Here is a 25,195-nt window from a genome sequence, read left to right as displayed (position 1 = left end):
AGCTTTCCAAAGCATCAGAGATCATTTTGCCTGGTGTAGGGGATACTTTTACTCCAGGAAGGGCATGGGCACAGGTGCTCAGCTCACCCAACTGCTCAGCATCACCTTTTGTTGAACGTGGGGGGCGTCGCTGAGCTGGGGCTGAGGGGGAGGAGAGAACAAAGTGGGGGAGGTTCAGAGGGCTGTGGTACAAAATTCAGCACTTGAGTTTTTCCTTAGCATCCCCATGTTGACACTGGGAAGCAAAGGGCACGGGTGTATGGATGGGTCCTGGTGTTCTGCAGATGTTTTGGTGTGGTGTAGGGGGTTTCTTCTCTCTCTCTCTCTCTCTTTTGTTTTTCTTTAATGAAAGTTAAATAGGAAACTGCCAGTGTCTTACCCCCCCCCCCCTTTTTTTTTTTTAAAAAAAAAAACACTTCCTGCATTTTCTGTTGCTCTGAAGTTAATAATAATAGACCGTGCAGGTAGGTAGGCCAGCAGTTATTTTTATGGCACATTCCTTTGTAAGATCTGTTTTCGGTTGCTTATCATGTTGCCAAATTTTAATTATTTGGGGTGAAATTTTCCATGCTGGGTATCTGTTTCTGGCTCCCTCCTGACCTGTACGTGTGTTTTGTGTTTTGCCGAAAATGATTCAGCTGTCTGTGGGAATGCGTTCAGTTTTTACTTTTTATTTTCTTTTTCCTTCCCCCCCCCCAGGTAAAACAAACAATTCCACCCTTCCACAAACAATCCAGTGAGTTAACCTGCCTTACTCTGCTTTGGGAGAGGTTGTGAAAGGACCTCACAAGTTTCCATAAAAACACAGAATTGGTATTATGGGTGAGAACAATTAATTCGCATAAGCATTAATTAACACGGGTTGAATGCAGTGCAGTGGATGTGCATCAGGCAGCAGTTTAGGTTCAATACTGGTGGATTTTGAGCTGCTACCAGCCCATGTGGGTCCAGGGCTCCCTGTCCTGTCCATGCTGGCCCCAGGGTTTGTGGTGGTAACTTCAGTGATCAGGCAGAAAGTCCATGCCTAAGTCTGAAATCTCATTTAACATTTTAATGCTTTTTAGTTGTTAATGCTTCTCAGTAACTGTTAAAATGTTGTGTTTTCTTTTCCCAAAAAAATGTAGCCCTTTCTCTAAACATGCATTTCTGGGGTCAGTTGTACATCTGCTTGGACTCCTAATTTTTGACACTTTATCCTGTTAGGAGATGTTGACTGATACATTTTTTATTTATCTCATGATTTACTTTTTGCTTACCACTTGAATTGAGGAACATATGGCCAGAAACCACATTCTGGTTTTGTGCATTTTAATTTAATAGATATTTATTTGTATTAGTTTTGTTTAACTGCCTTAAACATACCAGATATGTACAACATCACCTTTGGAATCATATTTTGAATTGTAAATTATTTTATGCAAGAAGCTGTGCTACTAATTATGCAGCAGGAGCCTTGCCTCTGTTGCAAAGCCCCATGTCCTGGTGGAGGCAAGCAGAGCCCATCCTTCCCGGCTCACGGACTGGCAGGCAGGCACAAACGCTGCTCTTCTGCTTTTTCAATAAAAAATGAGGAACTCCCTGAACTGGGCAGGGCCATGGGCTGGAGGTCAGGCTGGTGCCACCAGGGGTTGCGATGCACTGTTGCGGTGGTTTCTCTGGCCGGTCCAGGTAGCGCTTGCTCAGTCTCTGTCCATGGAGCTGGTCGCTGGGCACTGCCTGGCCACGCTCAGAAATAGCCACATGTCAAGTGGCTCAGGCTGGCCACGATGGCCATTTCTGCAGGTAGCTGCTCACAGGGCATGCTGCCACCCAGCCTTGCACCAAAGCTGTAAATTCAAGTCCTCAGGTCCATGACAGGGAGGTTGGTTGTGAATTTGATCTGTTTGGGGCCAGCAGCGTGGCAGCAGTCACCTCTGCCCAGACCATCCTGTAGCTACAGCCCCAGCCAGGCTTCGCCGGGCTTGGCGCTGGACCAAATGGAGCTGTCCCTCAGGAGCCGCGACCGAGATAAACTGCTGGTACAGCAGATTTGCCAGTTTGGAAACTGGAGCAGCGTGTGAAGGTTTCTACTAGTGGCACCTTTGGTGAGGATGGGCTTATTTAAGCATCCAGAAACCTTTCATAGAGCCAACCTGGATCTGATGGCCTTCTTTTGGTCTGACAGATCCAAACTAGTAAGTCAGGTGTGGGCTCGCAGTAGCCCCTGAACAACCACGCCACCAGTGTCCATCGGTGGGATCTTGAGCATTTTCCCAGATGGGCAGGCTGGGAGATGGTCTACTCCCCTCCAAGAGCATCTTGGCTGGTGTTAAACTGCCTGGATTGAGAGCTCTCTTCTCTTTGTGGTTCCTTTTTTTTTGTCTTTTAAAACAGAAATACCTAATGCTGGTGTGGTCACAACATCACACTTCCCTTTCTGTGCACCTCGTGCACGTCTCACCCTTTGCACTGATACATGCAGCAGCCTAGAAGGGGGGAGCCCATGAATTGCTCAGGAAAAGAAGTTAAGAAGCAAAAAAACTGTCAGTAGAATTCATTAAAAAATAAAGCAGAAGGGAGAAATGACACAAGGCAAATGCACACCAAATGTAGAAGGTAAACAAAAATGAAGTAAATAATAAAACGGCCAGGGGCCTTCTGGTGCTGCTTCTTCTGGTGCTGCCTGTGGGTCGCCCACATCACGAGGTGATGCCGCAGGTGGGCCTGGGTCGGGCCTGGGCTTCGGCCTTGTGCGTGGGCACGTTCATCCTGAGCCTCCCATGTGGTTGCCCCATCCTGTTTCTAGTACGTCACTTGCTCAATTCCAGATACAAGTAGGAAAAGGAGCAATGTCTGTGTTAGGCGGGGTGGTAAATCAAACGAGAGGTTGTGCACGTGTGTACAAGCATAAAGTACGGCGCTGGGCTGTCAGCACGCTTCGTGTTGGAGCACGCTGCCAGCACCATGCTCTCTGAGAAGGAATTTGTACCTAAAGGATACCTTGCTTACATGGAGGACAAACACTGCAAATTCAAACAGTTTTCTGAATTTGAGGCTTGGTGCCAGCTGCTGATGTGCCTCCCTACTTCCCAAACCAAAATCTTTTAATTTTGGGTGGTTATCACACAGTGTTGTCACTGGAGCAGTGCAGCCCGGTGATGGGAGGGCAGAGTTCGTCTTGGGCTTCTGCACCGGGGGGCTCCTGGAGCTCCGGAGCCTTTCTGCTCCGTTCCTGTTCTGCGGATGCTCGTACCGAGGGGCGCGGGAGGTGGCTCGCGGGCTGCCCGTGAGGCTGGGCTGTATGGAAGGCTCTTCAAAGGGGTGGGCACTGAGGTGTCGCTGATCTGTCGGGGAGTTTGGGTAATGCTGATGTCCCAGCACCCCACAAGGCTTTTGGCCTGGCTTTATGTATTCTCCTTTTTATATTTTTTTTTTTTCCCTTTTTTTCTTTTTTGTACACACAGATCTAATCTTCTAGAAAATGCCCTGAAGGTTTGAGCAATCTACCAGTTGCAGGAACCCATAAAGCTTTTTTTTTTTTTTTTTTTTTTTTTTTTTAACCTTTTTAAAAAAACAAAAAAAAATTTTTTTTTTTTTTTTTTTTTTTTTTTTTTTCCATTGTGTAAGCATGACAAATCATTAATTTTTGATTGATTGCTTTGAATTATGGGTGCTCTGACATCCTTTCTGTAGCTGAACAGCTGTATAACAAATGAACATATCAGTGCTCACAAAAGATTGGAGATCTAACAGAAGCAATTACATTGTCAGCTCCTCCCTTCTGGCTTTTCCCAGGCAATGGAGGGAGGAAATTTTTTAACAGAAATTCCTCAAGTGGCTAACAATAATAATAAAAAAAATACCTTTTTGTAATTGAATTGGATTTTTATCTCTTCATTTCCAGTGAATTTCTGAAACCTTCAGAAGCCAGGATGCCTTTCTGCTTTGTGTAACTGAGAGAATCCCTTTGAACAAAATTTCATCCAAAGAATTAAAAAAAATTAAATCAAATTGTAATTTTTTGGTTGCTATTCCTTTAAGATTTCAGAATTGCACCAGTGCACTAAATGTGACCTCCATAACTTTTAAATTAAGAATTTATGCTGGCTTGAAATTTATGAAATATTTCAGCATGAAAGAAAGCCTTTTTCCCTCAGGAAAATTGAGCAATAAATCACAGCACTCTCGATTTACTGCCCTACAGCCAGCCAAAGATAGGATTTTTTTTCCTTCCCCCCTTCGTTCTGAAAAAAAAAAAAAAATGTAATCATATAAGACAGCTTAGCTGCTATCCTCCCACTCTCTAGAATTTTTAATTTCAGCTGTTTCTGCTTGGATTTATTTCCAATATTCCTGCTCGGCTTTTCAATTTCCTCAGTTATTAAATTTTAATTCAGTGCATTAGCATTTAAATTAAAAAAGGGTTTATTTTATCGAAATCGTTGGCTAGCCCCCATCCTGCTGCACATGAATTGCCTGTTTCTGCCATTTGCACAAAATGTGAAATGCAGCTAATATCTTTTAACTTGTATTTGCACAAATTCAGAAATAAAATTTCTGGGTTTGGAATAATATTGTCTTTCCAAGGAAGCCTCTAATCAGAGATCTGGAGGAAGGAGGCAGGGAGGAGGTGGCGGCTCCTGCTCATCCCCTTCCTGCGACCGGGAGGGCAGGACTGGGCCTCCCGTGGGCGAGCCAGGTGTGTTTGGGCAGGGAGCTCCCCTGGGGGCTCCTTCCCAGCAGCCCGGCCTCCAGGCAGGGCAGGGCTTGGAGGAGTCTTGGAGTGGCTTGGGATGAGAAGCTTTGAGATGACACCCAGTGCCCCCATGCCCACTGCCTGATCCAGCCCGGCAAAGCAAATGCAAGGCACTGTGGGATTTTGGTGTAATTTTAGACTGCCTGAGCTTGGATGCTTTGAATTTTCTTCCAGCAAATTGTGTATTTTGGCCTTGTTTTCCTCCTGCAAAGGATGGATTGTTGCTTTAAACTTGGGAGGTTTCTGGTAGAGCACAACAAAATAATTGCACAAGTGATCTCCACCGGTTGCTGCCAGCTGGTTGTTTTTGGAGATATCACGGGGATGGGAATAAAAACAAAAAATCACCTTCTTGGTGGAGCTGTGTCTGAAGTCCTGCCTCAGTCTCTGGAAAACTTGGTGCACCTGCTTGGATTTAAGTGCACAACACATCCTGCCAAAATTAAACATGGAGGATGCATGTGACTCAGAATGGAAAAACTCAAGGTGGTTTTGGTGCAGAATGCACCAAAAGTGTTAGAAGACAGCCTTGCCTTTCTTGACCTAAACAGCCTTTTTTAATGTGTTTTGCCCCACAGGCCGACGAGAGCAACAGCACTGGGAGGAGGAGCTCTTCCAGCAGGTACGTGACAGTTTTCTCTTCTGCACGGTGGGCAGCTGCAGCTCTGCTGGGGTGTTGAGATGGGTGGTCAGGAGAATGAGATGGGAGTTGTTAGAGTGCAGAGGCCATACACCCATGTCTAGACTTTGTTAGAGATGGATGCAAGAAAAATAATTCTAGTTTTGGGGTCCACAAGAGATCTGTGTGTGAGTGCAGCGGGGGCGGGGGGGGGGGTGGGGCTGTGCCCATGCTGTGGTGCAACGACCATCACAGCGCGCAGCTCTGATGGAGACTTCCGTCTGTGCTGCACAGGCTGGCTGGGGAAGGGGGCCCATGGTCCAGAGGAAAGTGTGGCACAAAGGCAAGGGAGGTGCTGAGGCTGGGGCTGTCCTTGCTGTAGCCTCACTTCCTACTGCTCATCGGTGCTGTGGGCCACTTTTCCTTGCTGGGCGCACTGGGAGGCAGGAGGTGCACTATGGATGGTGCTTCTCCATCTCTGAGGGGCAGCTGGCTGCCTAGCTTCCTTCCTCAGTCAGACATAAATTCATTCTAATTGGCTTTCCTCTGGAGAGCAGCACTGGTGTTCCAGGAGGATGGGGCATGGCGTGGCTTTGGTGCTGGTTGGGTTTTTGTGGTCCTGTGAGCTGGTTCCGCCTGTCAGCTGTCCACCAGCAGCACGGCAAACTCATCGCCCAGGTTTAAAAACTTTTGTGGTAAAAATAGGTGGAGATGTAGAAGCTGAGAAATGTGAGGCTGGAAACGGTGGCAGCACAGACATATGCAGGGGAGGGGAGCACATGGTGTGGGAAGGGGAGAGGGCTGCAACAGAGAATGGAAACATCCACCGGAGTTGGTAGGAAAGTCAGGTGGTGCCAGCACGTGGTGAGAGGACCACCACCCACCCAGGGCACGTATGTGGGTTACATCTGTTTGTGGGTTACATTGGCATGGATGCGGGAAGATAGGTAACAGAAAACAGAAGCCAGTTTGGCTGCTGTGGAAAAAGTCATTGCAGTGCAGGTTTTGGCACCCGTCCTGGCGTCACCTCCATCGGCGTCACCTGCCCCGTCCTCAGCACAGCCCTTTGCAGCGAGCACCAGATCCCAGGCACTGCCGGCCTCCTGCAGAGGTGGAGCTGTATTTCATGCCCTCCTGTCTGCACTACCCAGCGGTACTGTCTCTCTGCTAATGGTATTGCAGAACACATTTCTACTTCCTCCTGAGACTCAAAAGCACTCAGGAGATCTCCAAAATGCTCTGCGGCACTGGGTGCCCCGTGCTGCAGCAGCCGCCTTTGCGGGGTTTCCGAATGAAACTGCCATTTTGTGGTGCTGTGGTGGTGCCCAGCTTTGGGCACCTTTGGGTACCAGGTGTCTGGGGCTCAGCAGGCGGATTTCAGCATGGGGGAGCAAGCATCAGGATCAGATGTCTTATGCAAAGGAAAATTTAAGTTTTCCCAGCTGGGGGAGGCTCATCAGTGAGGACCAGCAGTGCTTGCTTTCAGGATGCTGGGAATTAGCCTGAACAAAGCGTTGGGAGGAAAGCTGAAAATCAGCTAAGGAGCTAGGCATTGCTTGCTTCCCCCAAAGTTTTTATCCTGACTTTTGATCTGATCTTCTAGCTCTTACTGGAAGGTTTTGCAGTGCTGGTCCATGAGCTCAGTTTCCACGTGGACACAGATGTCTCGCGGGTGTCTCGTGTGGATGTCCTCCCCTTCTGAGCGTGCAGGAGGTGCCCGCGGGCTGAGCATCCTCCTGGGCGTGAGCCAGAGCCTCTCCATTGGTGGGCACCCAAACTCGCAGTGGTGGCAGAACTGCTTCCAGCAGCATCACTCTTTACGTACATAGAGAACGAGTGTGCGGCTGGCCATCGCATTTTTTCTTTTAGAAAAGTGGAAGCAAAATCCACTTCAGCATCTCCCTGGCTGAACAAGAGATGTTCAAAGAAACATTAAAAAAAAAAAAAAAGGCAAACAACAACAAGCAGTTTTTTTAAAAAAAACTGCTGTCAGTGACTGAAGGTTGAAATTTGGATTTGATGAAATCTTCTGAGGGCGCTAATGGCTGGGGATACAGAGTAGTTGTTTTTTGAGGTTGTTGCTGCTTGAAACTGTCTCATTAATTGCAAGGTATCATGCTAGATTTTAAGTATTCATTTATATCAGGAAAAAGTATAAGCAAAGTAAGGTTGCCAGGGTAACTTTGCCTTTTTTACAGTATTTTTTATTATTACTTTTTTTACTATAGCATGCTTGATATTAATGTGGTGACCATAGTATTGGGCCGCTCCTGTTTTTATTTATTTATTGGATTGGATTGATTTTATTCCGTTTCAAGTAAATGTTAAAAGCTCTGAAGGCACAGGATTTTGCTGATCTTACCACCTCTGCATCTCTGATCGGGCCTGTCTGCTGCCTTTGAAATAACATTGGTGCAGCTGTTTTCAGCTGAGAATTAGTGGTGGCAGAAAGTGCACCCTGTTTCCTACCTTATTAACTTGTGTGTGGATCCTGTACCTCACTGTGTGCTTGTTAATGGGATATTTTAAAAACCAAGGAGAATTGTTAGGAGCATAGGAAAACTCTTAAGGGAGCGAGAGGAGAGATGGCTGTTTGCCTTGGAGAAGATGACAACTTAGAGACAACATGACAAAGCTGTGCATGTTATTGAACACTCCAGAAAAGGTAGATCAGAGACTTCTTTTTTTCCCTTTTGCAAGAAAAAAAGAGGCAGTCAACAAAATTAAAAGGTAGGAAATTAAAAGCTGATAACAAGAAGGATTCTTTTTTCTTGCATGATGGGCTGTTGGAGCTGTTGGAGCATATTTCCAAGAGCTGGGCACTCGAGTGGCATCCAGAAGGAGCTCAAACAGAGGATGTCATCTATAGGTGACACCAGTCACCTGGATGACCCATGGGTGATGTGGGTCTCTCTTCTGGATGAGAGATGTTTCCTGGGGATTGGTTACCCTGCTGCTGTCTGTGGAAAGTTCCTTGAACCTTCTCCCGAAGCCCCTCCTGAGCAAGGGAGACTGATCTGGATTCACTCGCTGTCTGCACACCAGCCTTGTAGGGCTGCAGACCTCGGGGTGGCTGTTGGGAATCCTCACGACACCGTCACAAGGCGAACTGCTTACCAATAATTAATGTCAGCATTCAGATGGTGGGCTCTGGATCTTGACAAGAAATAATTGAAAAACCAAATGTGCAATTATGTCTGACAAGCAGCGTGTGCTTTTCTTGGTCACCAGAGCCTTGTGTAGTCATGTGTTAGACACGGTTTTATATAATTATTACTGTTTATGTGGTGGGTGTCAAAGGAAGGAAGATTTTTAGTTTCAAGTCCTCCGTTGGCTATTTATTTTAAAGTCATTAGATTTGTTTTCAGACTTAACTACACTTAATGTGCGAGACTCCTGCTGAATAAATCAGACCCTGATATAGGAACTGCATCTGTTTGCGGAGGGAACGGAGCCAGCTGGAAGCTCAGCCCCTGTCTGCACAAAGGCTGTCACCAGCCGGGGAACCCGCTTGCAGCACAGATGTAGCTGTACAGAAAAACCTGCTTTGCTCCCTAAACAGAGGTAAATCCCAGACCCGCTGGGGTTGTGAACTGGCTGTGAGAGCCTGGATGGGTCTTGTAGTTACTGCAGCATTTCCCAGCACTGTTGTAAGGGTCCCAAACATGGTGGGAGCTCTCTTGGAGGTGAAGCTTCAGCAGAAGGGCTGTGCGGGACATGAGCATTTCCAGCTGCTCCTTTGGCTGGGAGGTGGAGGTCTCCCAGCTCTGATGTGGTGCACTTTTCCCTAACACCTCAGACCAAGCTGTGGTGCTTAGGTGCTCTGGCAGTTTTGGTCTTTATCAAGAAGATAGTTGTCAGGAGAGGTTGTGTGTTTTAGTAGACCAAGATAGCTGGAAAAATTAAATACGCTGCTTTGTAGCTTTTCACCAGATTTTAATTTGTCGTTTTACCTCTTCAAAAATCACGTGATTTCAATAAGATGTGTAAATAAGACTATTTCAATAAGATGTTTCCACGTGGAGGAGAAGGTGCCAAGATGTTCTTGCACCTACTTCACTCCTTTGCCTTACTGGTGGTATCTTTTCTCCTCCTTCCCTCTCTGTGCATTCTGTCCTTTGCAGACACATCCTCATTTGCAGCTCTTTTAACCCAAAGGGAGGTCTACCAGGGATGGCACCAGCTCTTCTGCAGGCTCCCCTCCCACCTGACCAGTCCTCAGCATGTCCCCAGCTTTCAGGGAGGAGGATCTCCAGGTGTGGCCAAGCATGGGTGGGCATCCCTGGGACATGGTTCTCTGAACCTCTAAAGAAAGTTCTGCACCCCACGAAGAGATGTGTGTGAGTGTTTCTAAGAAGCCAAACTATTTAAACTGTTTCTCCTTCCTTTACAAGGCCACAAGTGGGATTTTCAGTCCCAGAGCATGAAGAGCTTAAGATATCCTGATCCTGCATCAGAAAGAGACAAAGTATTAATAACCAGGCAAGGTAGTTAATAAGTCTTGGTGCTCTCTGAAGGATTCTCACCAGCCATCTTCAAAAAGGAGCAAACCAACCAACCAGCCAACCAAAAAGGAACAAACCAACCCCCAGAAATCCACACCAGCTGATTTAAGAGAAGTGGACAGTGGTGTTAAGTTCTGTGCTGTGATGAAGACAAAAACTGTAGGAAACCTATGCAGGTTTCCTTAAAACACTAAGCAAGGTCAAGGTGCCGTAGGTGTACACGTAAAAGAAGAGACAACAGTGCATAGATGCATCCCAGCGCCCATGGGACCGGTATGTTTTCTGCATAATAAATGCCAATTTCCCAAGCCAGACCCAGGAAAGCCTCTGATGGTTTGAGGTGGAGAAATGTGTCTTCCTGGAGCTGTGAAGTAGAGAGCAATAATGTCTTGGGCAAAGCTGAGTTACCAGGACATAATTTTTCATAGGTCATTTGCTCTTGTGGCCAGCTTGGGGTTGTTCTGATATGAGCATATAGTCTCCTGTCTTGTTTACTTTAAATGCGTGTGTATGTCCAGCAACAGGACATCTGCCACCTCATTTGTATCACTCCCCAGCTGAGGAGTTCTCCCAGTCCCGAGGTCCTGTCTCCTTTTCTGTCTGTCTCTTCCGTTTGCTCATTTTATCCCAAACATCTTGCGGCCGTGCTGTGCCGTGCTGTTGCCCATGGGTCCATGGCGCAGTCTGGTGTGGGCATCTCCTGGTGGTGTCGGGGGACCTATGGAGGTCTGCAGACAGTTTTCACCCCCTCAGTCATTTCTTAGTCAAGCAACGTAGAGCTCTCTCTGATATAAATAAATCCTTAATCTATTCTCTTTGTTTTTCCCTGAATTTCTTTTTCTCTGTTGACATTTCCATGCTTGAAAATTTAAAGACGCTGGCAGCTATTCTATTATCATCTTAAATTTAGTTTTTAACCTGCATCATTTGTATGTCACAGTTTTTATCAGACTGAATTCTTTTGCTTTTGGCAAACACTGAGCATTTGTTGTTTGTTGGATAAGTCTTTTTTTTTTTTTTTTAATTTGGTTAGACTTCCCTCTTCAAACCATCCTCAAGATACTCCTAATAAGGACTTAAGGGAATTTGTTTTGCTAATTCTTTGTGGCTCTTTACTATTGTTCATGTTTGTATTTAATGTTTATTTTCTAGAGGAGAGGCAGCCTGATTTGGTCCTGTAGTTTACCTGTTCTGAAGGATTTGGAGCTTTGGAGCTGTTGAGCATCCCTTGAGGAACGAGCGCACAATTAAATTCCTCTTACGCTTACTGAAGCAGTTTGTTGTTAGGAAAGGCTGTGTGTTTTAGTAGACCAAGAATGTTTGAAAAAATAAGTATGCTGCTCTGTTTGTATGTTTTCTTTAAATTTTAGCAGTTGTTTCATTTATGGTATTATCTCTTCAAAAACATTTTATTTCTTTTATATCTTGAGACCCTCACTACTACAAAGCTGTTGATTCAGCATGCTTGAGAACTCTCTGAACAGATAAACACTGATATTCCTATTAGGAATTTCTTCTTTCTTGGCATTGGGGGATTCCTGCTAAATACAGGCATATGTGTTCTGCAGTCAAATTATGGTGAGGGTCGAGGTTAGGATCACTACATAAAGCTCAGGACATGGTGGTGCAACAACCGGGCTAGAACACTGAAAATCACTTCAGTTGATGCTTTCTTGAGATTTTGCTGCTAGATGGCCCTGGGGTCCTCGTGGTGCTGATCCCACTCCACGCCATGTGTTGCATTAGTTAGTTTGGTGTTTTTGAAAGTTGTTGCCTCTCTTTTTGGCTGATGTTGCCTCTCTGATGGCTGGCTGCCATCAGAGGCAGGTAGTGATCCTACTTGATGCATCTCTCTTCTAAAAAGCTCTTAGGTTATTCTGAATTTATGAACTCCATGACAGCCGTGGTATCTACTGAGCAACATTTTTCCAGGGTTGCCTAAATGGCACTTACTGTTGTATTTCTGCCTGCAGAAGGATGTGGTGTCACACTCTGATTTTAGTTTGTTTTTTGGGGGGAAAAGCAGAAAATTTGGATGTGTCCCAGGAAAGGACAGGGTTTGGGGCTCTACTTCTTACCTCAGAAATTATCTTTGCATGTCCAATTAATGTGATCTCCTCAAATCTAATTGCTAAATTTGGAGGATGGGTCTCACAGCCCCTGAGATTTGCGCATTCATCCTGGTTAGCCTCAGCTTATTTTGGTTAGTTTGTAAGTGATTACTGCATTCCAAAAGGTCATTTCTGGCACAGGATGGATACACCAGCCTGGTGAAACAAACCCTCTGGCTGACCAAGGATACAGCCCAAAGGACTGTGAATGAAGCAAGCAGAGAGATTGGAAGTAACACGTCCAAGCTAGCAGTGACCTTGAAGTCCTTGAAGCATGAGGTTCACATGAGCATGTTGCATGGGCTCTGACCCATTTTTTTTTTTTTTTTTTCTGTTTTTCAACAAGTTTTGCTCCTCCACTGATGGAGGAAGAAGAAGTTCCCATTCCCTAAAATAATTTCAGAGAACGAGAGTGTACAGGTTCTTCTTATAATGTTTGCTTTCAGAGGTTGTACCCACACTTTGAGAATATGCAGTGGCATCTTGGTGATTCTGAAAAGAACTGAAATCTCCTGGGAGAACGATAGTGACCATGACCTCCCCATGCTGATCTGTGACCAGGAGTTCGTGTTATCAACATGCACCAGCACGTGGTGCCACCACTAAGAGTGCTGCTGGCATTCTTCTTCCTGCTCTGGTATCTGCTTCAAAACGTGGATGGATTCCCAAACACTTGTGGAAAGAATTGGAAGGTATATTTTAATGTGCATACAGTATATATTAAGGAAGTGTGTTCACTTTACTTCATTCAAGAGACAACAGAAGAGGTTGCTTACTCCTATGGAGGGGAGATTCCCAGTAAGAGGATCTCTGCTCCAGCAAACCAAGTGGAGCATGGCTCAATGACCAGAGCCAGCTGTCCATGCTGGAGCTACGGTGCTTGTTTTGGAGGATAATGACTCATAGGAGAGACACAGAAATGCATTTGTTAATCCAGAACTTTACACATCAAAATCAAGGCGGCCTCCGTAGAAAAGAGGCACTAGATCAAACTGCAGGTGTGGTTCTGGCAGAGGAACAGCTCTGGAGATCAGGAGGTTGGGTTGAATGAGTAGGTTGGTCACTGTGAGGGAACATTTGAAGCAGGAAGCATCGAAACTAGAAGCAAAATGTTCAGTTGTGTCACTGGAAAAAATAGCCCCATATTTTCTCTTTTTTAACCCTAAACTTGAAAGCCTTTTTGCCCAGTAATGTCTGTGAAAGAGGTGACCCTGGTGGAGGACACCAGCCAGTTCCCCTGCTTTCTAACCCACTCCACTTCTCTCCTCCCCATACGAGGCATTGTGCCCACACAGCGGGGCTGCCCTGGGGAGCAAAAGAGAGCTAAGAAGAGGGGGTAGGAAGAGCACTGCAAATCATTTATCAATCAAGCAAATTTTAGTTTTACATCATTCTCTTTCTGCTTTCATCATCTCCATGTAAACTGAGAGTTAATTTCCAGCTGTTCTGTCCATTCTAGTTCTCTTAGCTCGAGTCCTGGCAGGAACCTCCTGACTCTGAAAACCATGGCAGAGTTCTGTAAGTTGAGCCCATTGTTTTTTCAGCCCTACTTTTTTTGCCTGCTTTCCTTTCTGACAGCTGAAGCCTTTTGATAAGGCATGAGATGAGCCAGCTGTCTGTTGGTTTTGAGAAGGCAAGTTGTAGTGTCATACAGGTGAGGTTATCTTGGGCTCTGCAAAGAATGGCCTTTCAAGGGTCCACTTCATGGTCCCAATTACTCTGCTCTTCTGAACCTCTTTGGTCCTGCAGACCAGAAAAGCAGACCAAGCACTGTACAAGTGTGTATTTTAGTGGTGTAAAAGAGGACACAGCATGCTTTCTCAAGGGGAAGTTAGATATCACCATCATCAATATCATCAAGGCATTAGTGATGTGGCTAGGTTCTTATAGCCTGAGTGGTGTCCAGGAAAAATACAAATAAACAAAAAACAAACAAACAAAAAAAGAAGATGCTCCGTTTGCTGCTGGGGAGGAAGAGCTTTGTTTGTAGGTGTTGACTCAGACCATGTCCTCCTCATTTGTTTCCTTTTCCTCTCCTTTTGAGGAGAAAACACACAGGAGCTGACGTTGAAAACTGAGTCTCCACTGATCTCACTTTGCTCCTCCCCAAAAGCTCAGCAGGATGTGTGCTATAAAAATAGCCTCATTAGAAGCCATCTGAGTACATATACAATCACAGATCACTCAAAAGGGAGCACAGAGCATGCATGTTTCTGTTGCTGTCTTCAGAGAATTACATGACAAATTATTCCTAGCTGGAAGAAATGTCCTTTTGTAATTGAGTTTTTTCTCATTCTTTCATAAGGGAGGAGTGTGTGTTTTTTAAGTAGCTTTTAGTCACTTTCATTATTTATGAGAATGTTACTCCAGATCAGAAAAAGCAAACTGCAAATGCGAGTTTCTTCTGGCTGCAGCAGCTGATGGGTCCCATTTGCTTTCAAGTCATCGCCGGTTCCGCTTATCACAGCCAGGAAGAAACGCTCTCCAAAGATAAAAATGACACCATATTGCAGCTCTTTGGTTTGCACCTGTTTCCCCTCCTTTCCTTCTTTGGCAGAAGATGGGCTGGAAGGGGAGCCGCTGGCCTCATCCCGAGAGTGTTACGGTGCAGAGGAGACAGTTGCAACGAGTCGCCCATTACCTTTCTGTCCTCTCACCTGGAAGAGCTCTTACCATTACTCCTTGTGTTGCTGTCCCTGAGGCATCACCCGGACTACTTGGCTTTATAGCCCAAACCATATACCTTGCACAGTCGTTTGTCCATAGTCTGTGCTTGCATCATCTGGCTGTGTAAAGCCTCAGGCCTCCAGCAGCTCTTGTAGCTGTACCTAAACGGGTCACGGAACACGTGTCTACCCGTAGCTGTCCAGCTCCCCGTGATGACTCTTCATCAAGCCTCCTTAAATCTCTTCTGCCTTCACATGCTTGTATTTGACATGAAAGTGGCCGTAACGTCATTGGAAGATGAAAGTCTGATGATCAAAGCAGGCAGCAATGTTAAAATGAGCATTGTGAGATGGTAGAGCTGGTAATACAGTAATTGGCTCCGTGGCCTAGTTACACAGAGGAGTGACACATGCAAGTACAATGTTTGTTTGCCTCTTTAATGTTTAACATCCATAGGGCCTGTGTTCTGGGAAGGAAGGAGCTCCAGTAGGAGCAACGGAGCATGCATTGAGTGATGGTGTGATCCCAAGCGTGTGATCCCAAGGTTTGTGTCTCCTCTGCTCAGCAAGGAAAAGCCTCTTGGATCTCCAAGCTCCACAGCTTGGTAAAGACAAGACAATAAGTAGTAAAGGAGGTTGGTATTACCCAGGGGAGCTCAAAGACATGGAGAAGAATTTAAATTCACCCTGTGGAAGGAAGTAGGGTCTAAGCTAGCACCCAGTGGAAGGAAGTTAGCAGATTATTATTACCAATTCTTGACTTAACTGAAGGCCAGGCAGCATGTTCTCAGTTACTGTTGTTCTCAAGGGAATTTTCTGGAGAAGTGTGTTCTGGATCTGCTGCTGCTTTCTCCTTGTCTCTACCTGGAGGCCCTTAGAGCTGTCTGGAATGAGGGAAAGTAAAATTCTGCACAGCACATAGCAAGTGCACTGTTGCAGGCTTGCAAGGGATGCAACATCTTAGGACCAGAGGCGTAATGAAGAAATTATGCTTTACTGGGACACATCTCTTTGGGTCCTCACAGACCTGCAGTACTCCCCTTCTCCATCCCATCTGAAGTTTTCCAGTGTCATCTCTTTTTTTTTTTACGACTTTGCTGTGAGGTAGTTGGTAGTGTGAGGTGTTGGTAGTTGGATGGTGCCCATGCTTGCCAGGAAAGCAGCATTGGTACCTCCTCATCTCTCTCCAAAGCTGCGTAGTCCCCAGTGGAGGCACCAAGTGAGCTGTCTGAGAGCTCAGGCCTAAGCCCAGTGGTTTCAGTGCTGTGCTGTTGGGTGTAGGATGGTTGGATGAAGTAGCACCATGGCCCTGTTTCTTTTTCCACTGCAGCCCACGGCCTCTATATGCTGGGAGATGGATTCAGAAGACCATGTTGAAGATACTTTCTTGGCAGAGATGGATCCAGAAAGTCAGTGAATGTCAGAAGCAAAGTTTCAGAGAGTCCATTGGTCTGGTCTACTCGCTTACATCTTCCTGCAGCTTCTGGTCACCAAGTTGGGCACCTGTGTGCCTCTGGTCAGCACAGTGTACCGAGGCCCCTAACCTGGGGCTGGCCAGATGCAGATGCCCTGGGTTTTGGAGCCTTTGAGAGTTTTATTCTGCCTGAGCACATCCTTTGGAAAATGGTTGTTCCAGTGGACCACCATCAGTGCTCACATTTTATGCCTCATTTCAACTGGTTCCAGCTTCCAGTGATGAGCTCTCTCTACTTTTCCTTGCCAAATTAAGGAAAGACAGTATTTTCTCCCCGTGAAGATTATAATATGCTGCAATCAGATCATCTCTCAGTCTTCCTTTTGGCATGCGAAGCAGCATGAAGTTGTTTGATCTCATAAAGTCATAAAGCATTTTTTCCCAGTCTTGAACCATTTGAGTGCCTCTTTTTGAACCCTCTCCAGCTTTGCTAATCACCTTTTAAAAACCAGAGTGCTCAGCCTGTCTGCAGCACACTGGAGCTGGCTTTGCCACAGCTTTGTGCAAAGAGAAAATCACCTCCATATTCCATCTCTCTGCTCTCACGTGCGTGTATCCAGAAGTCGCGTTAGTCCTTTCGGCCAGAGTGTGGCTCTGTGGCTGCGGAGCGACCTGCCTGGGGGGCCATGGGCGAGCACTGGGCTGATGTCCATGGGAGCACCCCATTCCTGGACACATTTTGCTACGCTGCAACTACTTGTTTTTTGCAGGTCCAGTTGACAGAGCGACTGGGATCACTGGTTTTGGCGTCCCTTTCACAGTCATTGCTTTCCATCCCCCACACCTCCTTTAGTCAGCAGTAAATTTTGGCAGCGATGATATTAAATTTAATTCCAGAGCACAATGAATAAATCTGCCTCAAATCAACCACTTGGGAAGCCCTGTGGAAATACCTCTGCTCAGGAGCACTACAGGTTGAGGACAGCGTTTTGCCTTACAGCACGTGGCCTGTTGCTCTGTGGGCCATGTACTGCTGATAAATTTTGTCTGAATGTGACATAAAGCTGGGCACCATCAGAAGATCTGTGTTATTCCCACCAAACTTATGATCTGCTCAGAAAGCACTGTCCTTAGTCTCACTGCTAGCTATATAAGCTTTTAATTCCACATCACTTGGCTCCTGCATTGATTTTTATGTTGTTCTGTCCGGGATTGGCAAGTACAGGTTGCTGTGCCATCAATAACTGAGCCATTTCGCCTTCATTTTAGGTCAAAGCCGTCTTTCACTGACTGCTTTTACCTTTCTGCCTAACAGTGAGAATTGTAGTGCTTTGATTTTGGTCTTCTTCCCTTTCCCCCATTAAGGGAGGGATTTTCTTCCCCAAAACCCATGGCTTTTGCTGCCTTTATCAGTGTTTTGCATTTCACACCTTCCTGGTCTGATTGATTTACAATTGATCCCACCCTTTTCACTCTCACTCCTGGCTGCTGCCTTTGCTTCGGCTTTGGAGCGGGCACTCAGCCATGTTGCTGTCTGGTGAGATTGATGGACCTTCTTGGACGTCCAATAATATTACCATAAAGAACTTCCAATTTTCAACCACGTTTTCTCTGTCTTAATTCATCTTTCTCACTTGTAAAAGCCCTGGATGATTTTGGGAGCATGGGGGGAAGCATGTGTAAGGAGGATGGGAATGAGTGGGGAGGCAGGTCAAGGCTAATTCTCTCTGTTTAGGGGCTATTAATTGCACATTTTATTCCATAATGAGAATGAAGGGATGAATAATAAAATATCTGGTGATACAATGTGATTGACCCATTCTGAAATAGCAGTTACATGTCTGTGTAGGAGGTTGTGCAGTAATTACTGCAAAAGATTGTTCTCTTCCTTCATCTGCTCCTCTCATCACCAGCCTCCCAGGCTTACCCGCTGAGCGCCTTCTCCTTCAGTTGCAGCATTTGGATTTGTCTTCCAGCTTCATAACCAGAATCTAAAAGCATTGAAGGAGTTAGTTTTATAACATGTTAATTTATGCTTTGTTCTGACTTCCTATGATGTTCCAAGCAATGGGATTTCCTTCTTTTTTTCGCCATTGCATGGTCTAATAATTCCCATCCCTAAGTTCAGCCTATTTTTCTCTTAATTTTGTCTATTACTTCTGCTTATAACTTTTTCAAACACTGCTGGCTGTTCCCAGTGTTAATATGACTCTAAATATGTCACATACTCTTTAAAATCTCATGTCCTGTGTTGTCTAGGATATAGCTCCAAATTAAAAATATCATGAGCAAATGATGTTTCCTCTGCATGTGTGGACTACTTTTGGCACAATAGTTGTTGTTTGGACTGCTGGAGTTGTTGTCCTTTACCTTCTAGGAGCCAGCTGAAGTTTTGTGCTCCTGCTCACTGAATTGGGCTGTTTTTGACTGATACTGTTGTTAGTAATGGTTATTTTAATTACTGGCAAGTGGTTTTACTACTTTTGTCTGGTTAAGTTTTAATTGTTTACTATTATGTAATTATTGTTTATTTATATGACCATCCATACCTAACCATATTTTAAAATAAGCCACATTTTAAAATAATTGCATTAAACAAAAATATCTTTACTGAATTCCCACTCATTAAAAGCGAATGCTTGAAAATGAGAATTCATGGTTTCTCTTCTTTTCCCCCCAATTCAGGGAGTGTTTGAAGAGGAGCCCACGGAGCCCAAAAGCAGAGGGCTCCGATTCGGTGACATCTCAGTCCTCACCCAGTGAAGAGGCTGGAATGATGACTGAGGTGAAGGTGAAAACAGAGGTACCAGATGACTACATTGAAGAGGTGATCTGGCAGGATGACGCCAAAGATTCGAAGAAGAACATAAAAGATGGGCCAGGAGACGTGCCAGCAGAGATCTGCGTGGTGATCGGTGGGGTTCGCAACCAGCAGACGCTCGGTAAGCTGTGGGTCAGTGTGCCCCAGAGCTGCTCCTGGCACCTCGGCTCTGCTGGATGGACCAGAGCGAGGTGCACATGGCTCCCTGGGGCCTGGCTCAGGATTAGTGACTTCCTTTAGCTACTGCTATCCGTTTGCATCTGGTCACTCCTAAAGACTCAACCAAGGGTAATGTTAAGAGAAAGATTATCACCTCTTCTGAAGAGTTAAATCACATGTCCATCAGTCATGCAAAATTCTTGGTGAAACCAGGGCTGCCCAGCATAGAGGAAACCAGGAAAAAAGCTTGAGAAAAAGTTTAAATATTTTGAGGGAAGTTGCTTTGACGAAAGTAGATGTTTCCTGTAAATAATTAGATTTAGCTTAGAAACAGTTTTACATGTTGCTGTTTGTTTGCTTTTCTGTTTGCTAGTAACATCTCAGAATAATTTGGCTTTGAGTTGGCTGTGGTGCGCCACTTCCAAAACAGTATTTCCTATCCCCACCCCACCTAGAGCTGTGAAGTTGTGATGAGAAGGTTTTCTTTTTTGCTGTGAACATCAGACTGTCCTCTCCTGCTCTGGGGAATGGCCTTTCTGTGGGGCTCTGGCGGAGCCTCTGCTCTGGCTAAAGGGTCTCCTCCATCGCTGGGATATGGAGCAGGTCCCAAGTGCCGTGCAGTGACTCTGAGAGTGAGGGTGGTTGCTGATACGAAGAAGAGAGAGAAGTGGGATGATGTTTCCTTCAAGGGGCTAGGGAGAAAGCTAATTTGAGCTGCCTGGTGTTGCTCTTGGGGTGGTTTGGCTTGCAGGGGTAAAGAAAAGAGCCACTGATGTTAGATTTTCTCCTGATTTTTGCTTGATTACTGTTCATGCTGTTGGAAAGAAACCCTGGAGGATGTAGTTAGCTGGGGGCTGTCTTGGGAGCATTGCGGTCCTGCTTGTCTTCCCTTCACCAGCAGGACAGCCACTAGGAAAGGCAGGGTGGGAGGTCACTGCTATTTATGCAAGTTTAAAATGTTTGGGGAAAGCCTAAGTCCATAACTGGCTTCAACTTAAAAATCTTCTACTGGAGGAAACACTGTGTATTTTCAGGTTTTTTTTTGCAGCTCCACAGCTCTTGAGAAGTTGGAGACTGCACGGGCAACCCTGAAACACAGAGGTATCCCTGGGGATGGCTGCTGAGCAGAGGCAATAGGAGCTTCTCTTCCAGCTGTGGTTGCCAACCTTTGCTGAGGGCATCAGAGCCCTGTCACATAGGACCCCCTTCCCCTCCTGCTGGCTGGGTGCCTCCAGATGGTGGCTCCAGAGAAAGTGGTTTCCAGCTAAGGTTGACTAGATTGTCATGCAAAGTGGGGAATGGGGTTTTGCTGTTGGCTAGCTTGGGTGCACACCAACATGTCACATATCAAGGGTGTTGGGGACAGGCTGGGGTGAGGGGAACATGATTTCCTCCCAAGGGGTGAGGGACAGAGAAGGTTATTTACTAGCTAACAAGTGGTAGTTGAGAGCTGTAGAAAGTAAACTGGAGAACTCCTATCTGGAATTGCTTCTTGAAATGAAATGTGATGCACATTTGTTATTTTATAGCCTCGTGCTGGGTTTCTTTAAAGGCAACTTGGTCCTGAGGCGATTGGCAGTTAGTGGCCAATTCTGTTGTGCAAAGAGTCCTGTAAGTGCCCCTATTCATCCAGCCATTCGCATAATTCTTGTTTGTTGGGGAGGTGGCTCTGAATAACTTTTCTGTTTGGCCACCAAATACTGTGCTCTATGTGGACGGACCGTGGTGCCCAGATATCAGGTCCTTGTGGTTTCTTGGAACTGGCTCCCAGTCAATTCTTCTGGTCCCCTCCACCCCCCGCAGAAACCACAGGCAGGCACTATTTCTACAGCTGCAGCCATCTGCGGAAATCAAAGGGGAAAAGCCCCATGCCCGCTGCTGCGCCGGTGATTTTGGCTGCTGCTCTGAGGCAGCCCAAGGTTGCAGGCAGCCAAGGGAACCGGTGCTGCCCAGCTCCGGAGCAGAGGCTCCACGTGCTCTGCTGCTGCTCGCCGGTGTTTCCAGGAGGTGTTCTCCTGACGTCTTTCTTGAAATTCTGGTATCCCTGTGTCTAAATCACTTCAGCCATGCAGAAAGGCAAGGCATCGGTGAGGTTTTATTCCCCTTCATCAGAGAAGCTGAGAAGGTGTCAGAAAGGATTACTTTTTATAGTAATTCATGTTGTGGGATGAAGTAGAGAATCAGAGGTAAATGAATCCCCATCCTTTCCATGTGAATGGTAAGGCTGCCCCCCAGACTGTTGTTTCATGGTGCAGTGGGCACGGTGGGCAGCACAGGGGATGTCTCGCCTGAGCCGGGGCCGCGGTGCCCACGGTGGCAGAGCCCATGTGGCTGCAGGTGACAGAGCTCTCTGGGGGCTTGGTGTCAGGGCTGGGCTGCAGTGTGCATTAGAAGATCTGTGCATCTTTTCTGAGCCTCATCTCCTGCAGGGCCCTGCCATGTTCATATATCTGTAACTTTCAGCAGTTTATAACAGGGGTTCCCAGCTCGGTTGCTGTACTTCTCTTGTAGGGCTTTCATCAGATTAAGCTGTGTGCATGCTGCCTGCTGTTTGGCTGCAGGTTGCTGTGTCTCCCCCTGAGCTCTGGTCTACGCCAAAATCTGTTTCAAGCCGTGCGGTGGATGAGTGGGAAGTGCCAAGGCTCTGCTGATATTTGAATTTTTGGACTGCTACAGCTTTTGAAATGCTGCGTTGGGATGGAGCGATCCATGAGATGGTGGAGTTCAGTACGGAAGTTGGCGGAAGAAGGCAAAAAGTAGGATTGCTAGGCTGGACTTTCAGAGAGTCAACTTCAACCTCTTCTGGGACCTACATGGGCAAGATTGCTAGAAGGCAGTGGTGCTTGTGAGAGCTGGGCAACATTTAAAAAGCAGTTCTTCGAAGCTCAGGGTCAGTGCATCCATAAGAGTAGGAAATCAGGGAAGGAAGGCAGGAGACCTCTGGATAAGCAAGGAGCTCATCAACAAGATCAAAAGGAAGAGGAAGGTCTATGAACCTACTCCTATATAAGAAATTAGCCACCTATAATCACTTACACACTACTGTTTTCACCCCTCAGACTATTTTCACAAATGTTCAAGGTGCATGGTGGCCCTCGAGGACTCCTCCTGTCACCCCAGTGCAGCAGCCCGAAGGAAGTTGGGTCCTCTCTTGTGCTCTTCCTCGAGGCTCTGTGCAGAAGGGATGCCACCTCTCGCACATGGGCTGGGGGATGGGAAAGAAGCACTCACACAACCCCTGAGAATTGGCAACCGAGTTCTTTATTGCCAGGACACCTTGCAGGTAAGCCTGTGGGATGTCCAAGGTGTTTGGTGGCTCCAAGCTAATGCTTGGGATGGAGCCTGAGCATCCAGTAGGGAGCTGGCTGGGCACTCCTGCGACGCTCTTGGTGCTCTTGGATGGAAGAGAGCAACGACATGCTGTGGTAGTCCCAGGTCTGGTCTGGTGGAGATGGATCCACTTCCGTTTGTTCCTCCACATCTTCTGGTGGATTCATCTCCATGGGCTCCACAGTCCTTGGCAGAAGGATAAGCCAGCCTTTGCCTGGGACTGCCCAAACGGGATGCCTTCCATCCGGAACGTTTTCAGGCCAGGGTGCCCAACCCGGGGGTCATCCAGTTCCACCCTGAGGTCCCATGCCACTGTCAGCTTGATTATCACGCATGGGTTCGATGCTGCCGTCTGTTTTACAGCTATGGCTGGGTCCCACGCTCTGTTCCGGAATATGGGCACACCTCTGTTCCCCACGGCTGTCCCTGATGCTCCTGATTTTGCCCCATACCACCACTGCGCCTATGGGAAGGCCCAGGCTCCCTGTCGCTGGATATTAGAGGGGGCGGCCTGTTCCCCGCGTCGTTGCGGTACCAGTGGTACCGCTTATATGTGTCTGTGGGCTGCGCGCCAGAGGTCTCTCGAGCACTGGTGTCTCTTGTGCTGCCGGCGCTATCCCTCCGCCCATGACACTTCTCGTTCTTGGTAGCTGCATTCCTTCTTAGTGCTTCTTTGGACGGCATGGCTGTCCTCGCACACCAAGCAGGGCTGCTTCTCGCCTTGCTGCTTCTAGTCTCCTTCCTGCCGCCTACGCTGGCTGTCACAGGACCTAGTCGCTGAGCGAGTGGTGGGCCAGCTGCAGGGGGCCTGTTTTATAGGGCCCGCAGCAAAGGTCACAAGGCAGGGGTGGCCACTGTGACCTCAGCAAGCCTCTGCGATGCAGTGGCCCATGCATGGCCAAAGGCATCTGTGTTGGGAGAGGCCTGGAAGATGCCCTCCCGTGGAAGAAGGAGGAGGGCTGGGGGGCCTGAGGGCCCCTTTTCTGGGGCTGGCTCCCCCAGGCCACTTGGCTTGCCAGAGAGAAAGGCTGCCCCTTGACTGCAGGGACTGCCCTGCACCTCCCATCCTGTGCCCTGGGCTTAGTTTTAACACTGCTTTTTAGGTAATTAAAATTACTTTACACAAAAGAACAGAAGCAAGGTGCATCTTCAGCCCTAATTCCCGTGTGCGCTTTGTGCTCTGAGTGAAGAATTTCTTCCTCACATCACATCCAAGCTAAATCTCTCCTTCATTGGTTCAAAGCCATTCCTTGTTCCATGGCTACACTCCCTGATAGAGTCCCTCTCCAGCTTTCTTTCAGGCCACTTTTATGGGTTAGGTTAGGTGGCAAAACTGCAGGACCTTGCAAATTGCAGCCTGGTAAGACCTTGTTGCACATGTTCCACATGACGTTTTCCAGCTCAGGCTCTAGCCTCTCATCAGTGTAACATGGAATCGTGAAAACATTAAGGTTGGAAAAGACCTTCAAGATCATCTGGTCCAACCATCCCCCTACCACCAATGTCACCCACTATTCCATGTCCCCAAGCACCACGTCCAACCTTTCCTTAAACACACTCCCAGGGACGGTGACACCACCACTTCCCTGGGCAACCCGTTACAATGCCTGACTGCTCTTTCTGAGAAGAAATGTCTCCTAATTTCCAACCTGAAGCTCCCCTGGCACAACTTGAGGCCGTTCCCTCCAGTCCAAACACCTCACAACAGTACCCTTTCCTCTCCTGGGATGTTTATTCCTGGCATGAGGCGTAAGTCCCGCATCCCGAGGCCCAACCGCCATTTCCATTTCCCCTCACTTTTCCCCTCAGCCCCCTCACAACAGAGGGCAGGGGCTGCCACCCCCACTCCCCTCGCACCTCACCGCCCTCCTCTCCTCATAATCCCCCTGCTTTAGAAACAGAGTCCTTCTGTTACAAATAAGAACCTGAAGCATGCGGTGAACCAGGTGGCTTCCCAAAAATCTTCTGGAGAGTCCGGTTTGGGGCAAGAGGGAAGCGTGCTGTGCTGATCCCCTGGCAGCAGCAGTTTCTTATGTATGGGCAGCCTCTGGCACACATTTGCCCCAAGTCCTGTAGCTTTTGTTTCTTCCACAGCTGCACGCTTTGTTCTCAATTTCAGCCTCCCCCCATGACACATTAATGTGGAAGCATCCAGCTGTCCCCAGCCCCATCCCTGTTCCCATCCCTGTCCTAGCCCCAGCCCCATAACCCAGGGGGTCCCAGGGGCTGCAGCTGGACTGGAACTGGGGCAGTACCTGGAGGAGACTGGGTCAGACCCCCAAAAGGTGCCCTTTTTTGTGTTTTGCTAAGTTTGTGCCCAGTTGCTCTCAGCCCTACAGGACCGCCCTCTGGTTCTGCTTTCTGCTGTAATCTGCTGTCTGGCTGCAGGTGCCTAATTATCCAGGTGCTAATAAAGTGTGTGCAAATGCCCTTTTGACCCCAGCACAGGCAGTGGAAAGGGTGAAGGAATTCAGGAAAGAAACCAAATGAGGATGAGTAAGTGTACAAGAGCACATTTAGAGTCCTGCACCGGGGAAGGAACAACCACATGTATCAGTATGGGCTGGGGGATGACCTGCTGGAGAGGAGCTCTGCAGAGAAGGTCCTGGGGATCCTGGTGGACGACAGGTTGACCAGGAGCCAGCAGTGTGCCCTGGTGGCCAAGAAGGCCAAGGGGGATCCTGGCGTGCAGAAAAAGGAACATGGCCAGCAGGTCAAGGGAGGTGATCCTCCCTGTCTACTCTGCCCTGGTCAGGCCTCCCCTGGAGTACTGTGTCCAGTTTTGGGCACCTGGTACAAAAAAGACAGGGATCTCCTGGAAAGTGTCCAGAGGAG

General features: G+C 47.2%; 1 protein-coding gene across 9 annotated transcripts in view; it reads left to right on the top strand.

The window, feature by feature from the left end:
* Positions 1 to 25,195, top strand: part of ZNF618 (zinc finger protein 618) — a 154,336-nt gene that overhangs the window by 60,692 nt on the left and 68,449 nt on the right. For all 9 annotated transcript variants that reach the window (XM_035341574.1, XM_035341577.1, XM_035341576.1 and 6 more), the window contains exons 2-3: positions 5,314 to 5,357; positions 18,736 to 18,992. In XM_035341574.1, coding sequence (XP_035197465.1) covers positions 5,314 to 5,357; positions 18,736 to 18,992 — 301 coding nt within the window. The remainder of the gene's footprint in view (positions 1 to 5,313; positions 5,358 to 18,735; positions 18,993 to 25,195) is intronic.

Source organism: Oxyura jamaicensis, chromosome 17, assembly GCF_011077185.1.
Source record: "Oxyura jamaicensis isolate SHBP4307 breed ruddy duck chromosome 17, BPBGC_Ojam_1.0, whole genome shotgun sequence".
NCBI classification, from domain to species: Eukaryota; Metazoa; Chordata; class Aves; order Anseriformes; family Anatidae; genus Oxyura; species Oxyura jamaicensis.
The sequence above is the reverse complement of the archived record's forward strand: the minus strand, read 5'-3'. Positions and strand labels throughout refer to the sequence as shown.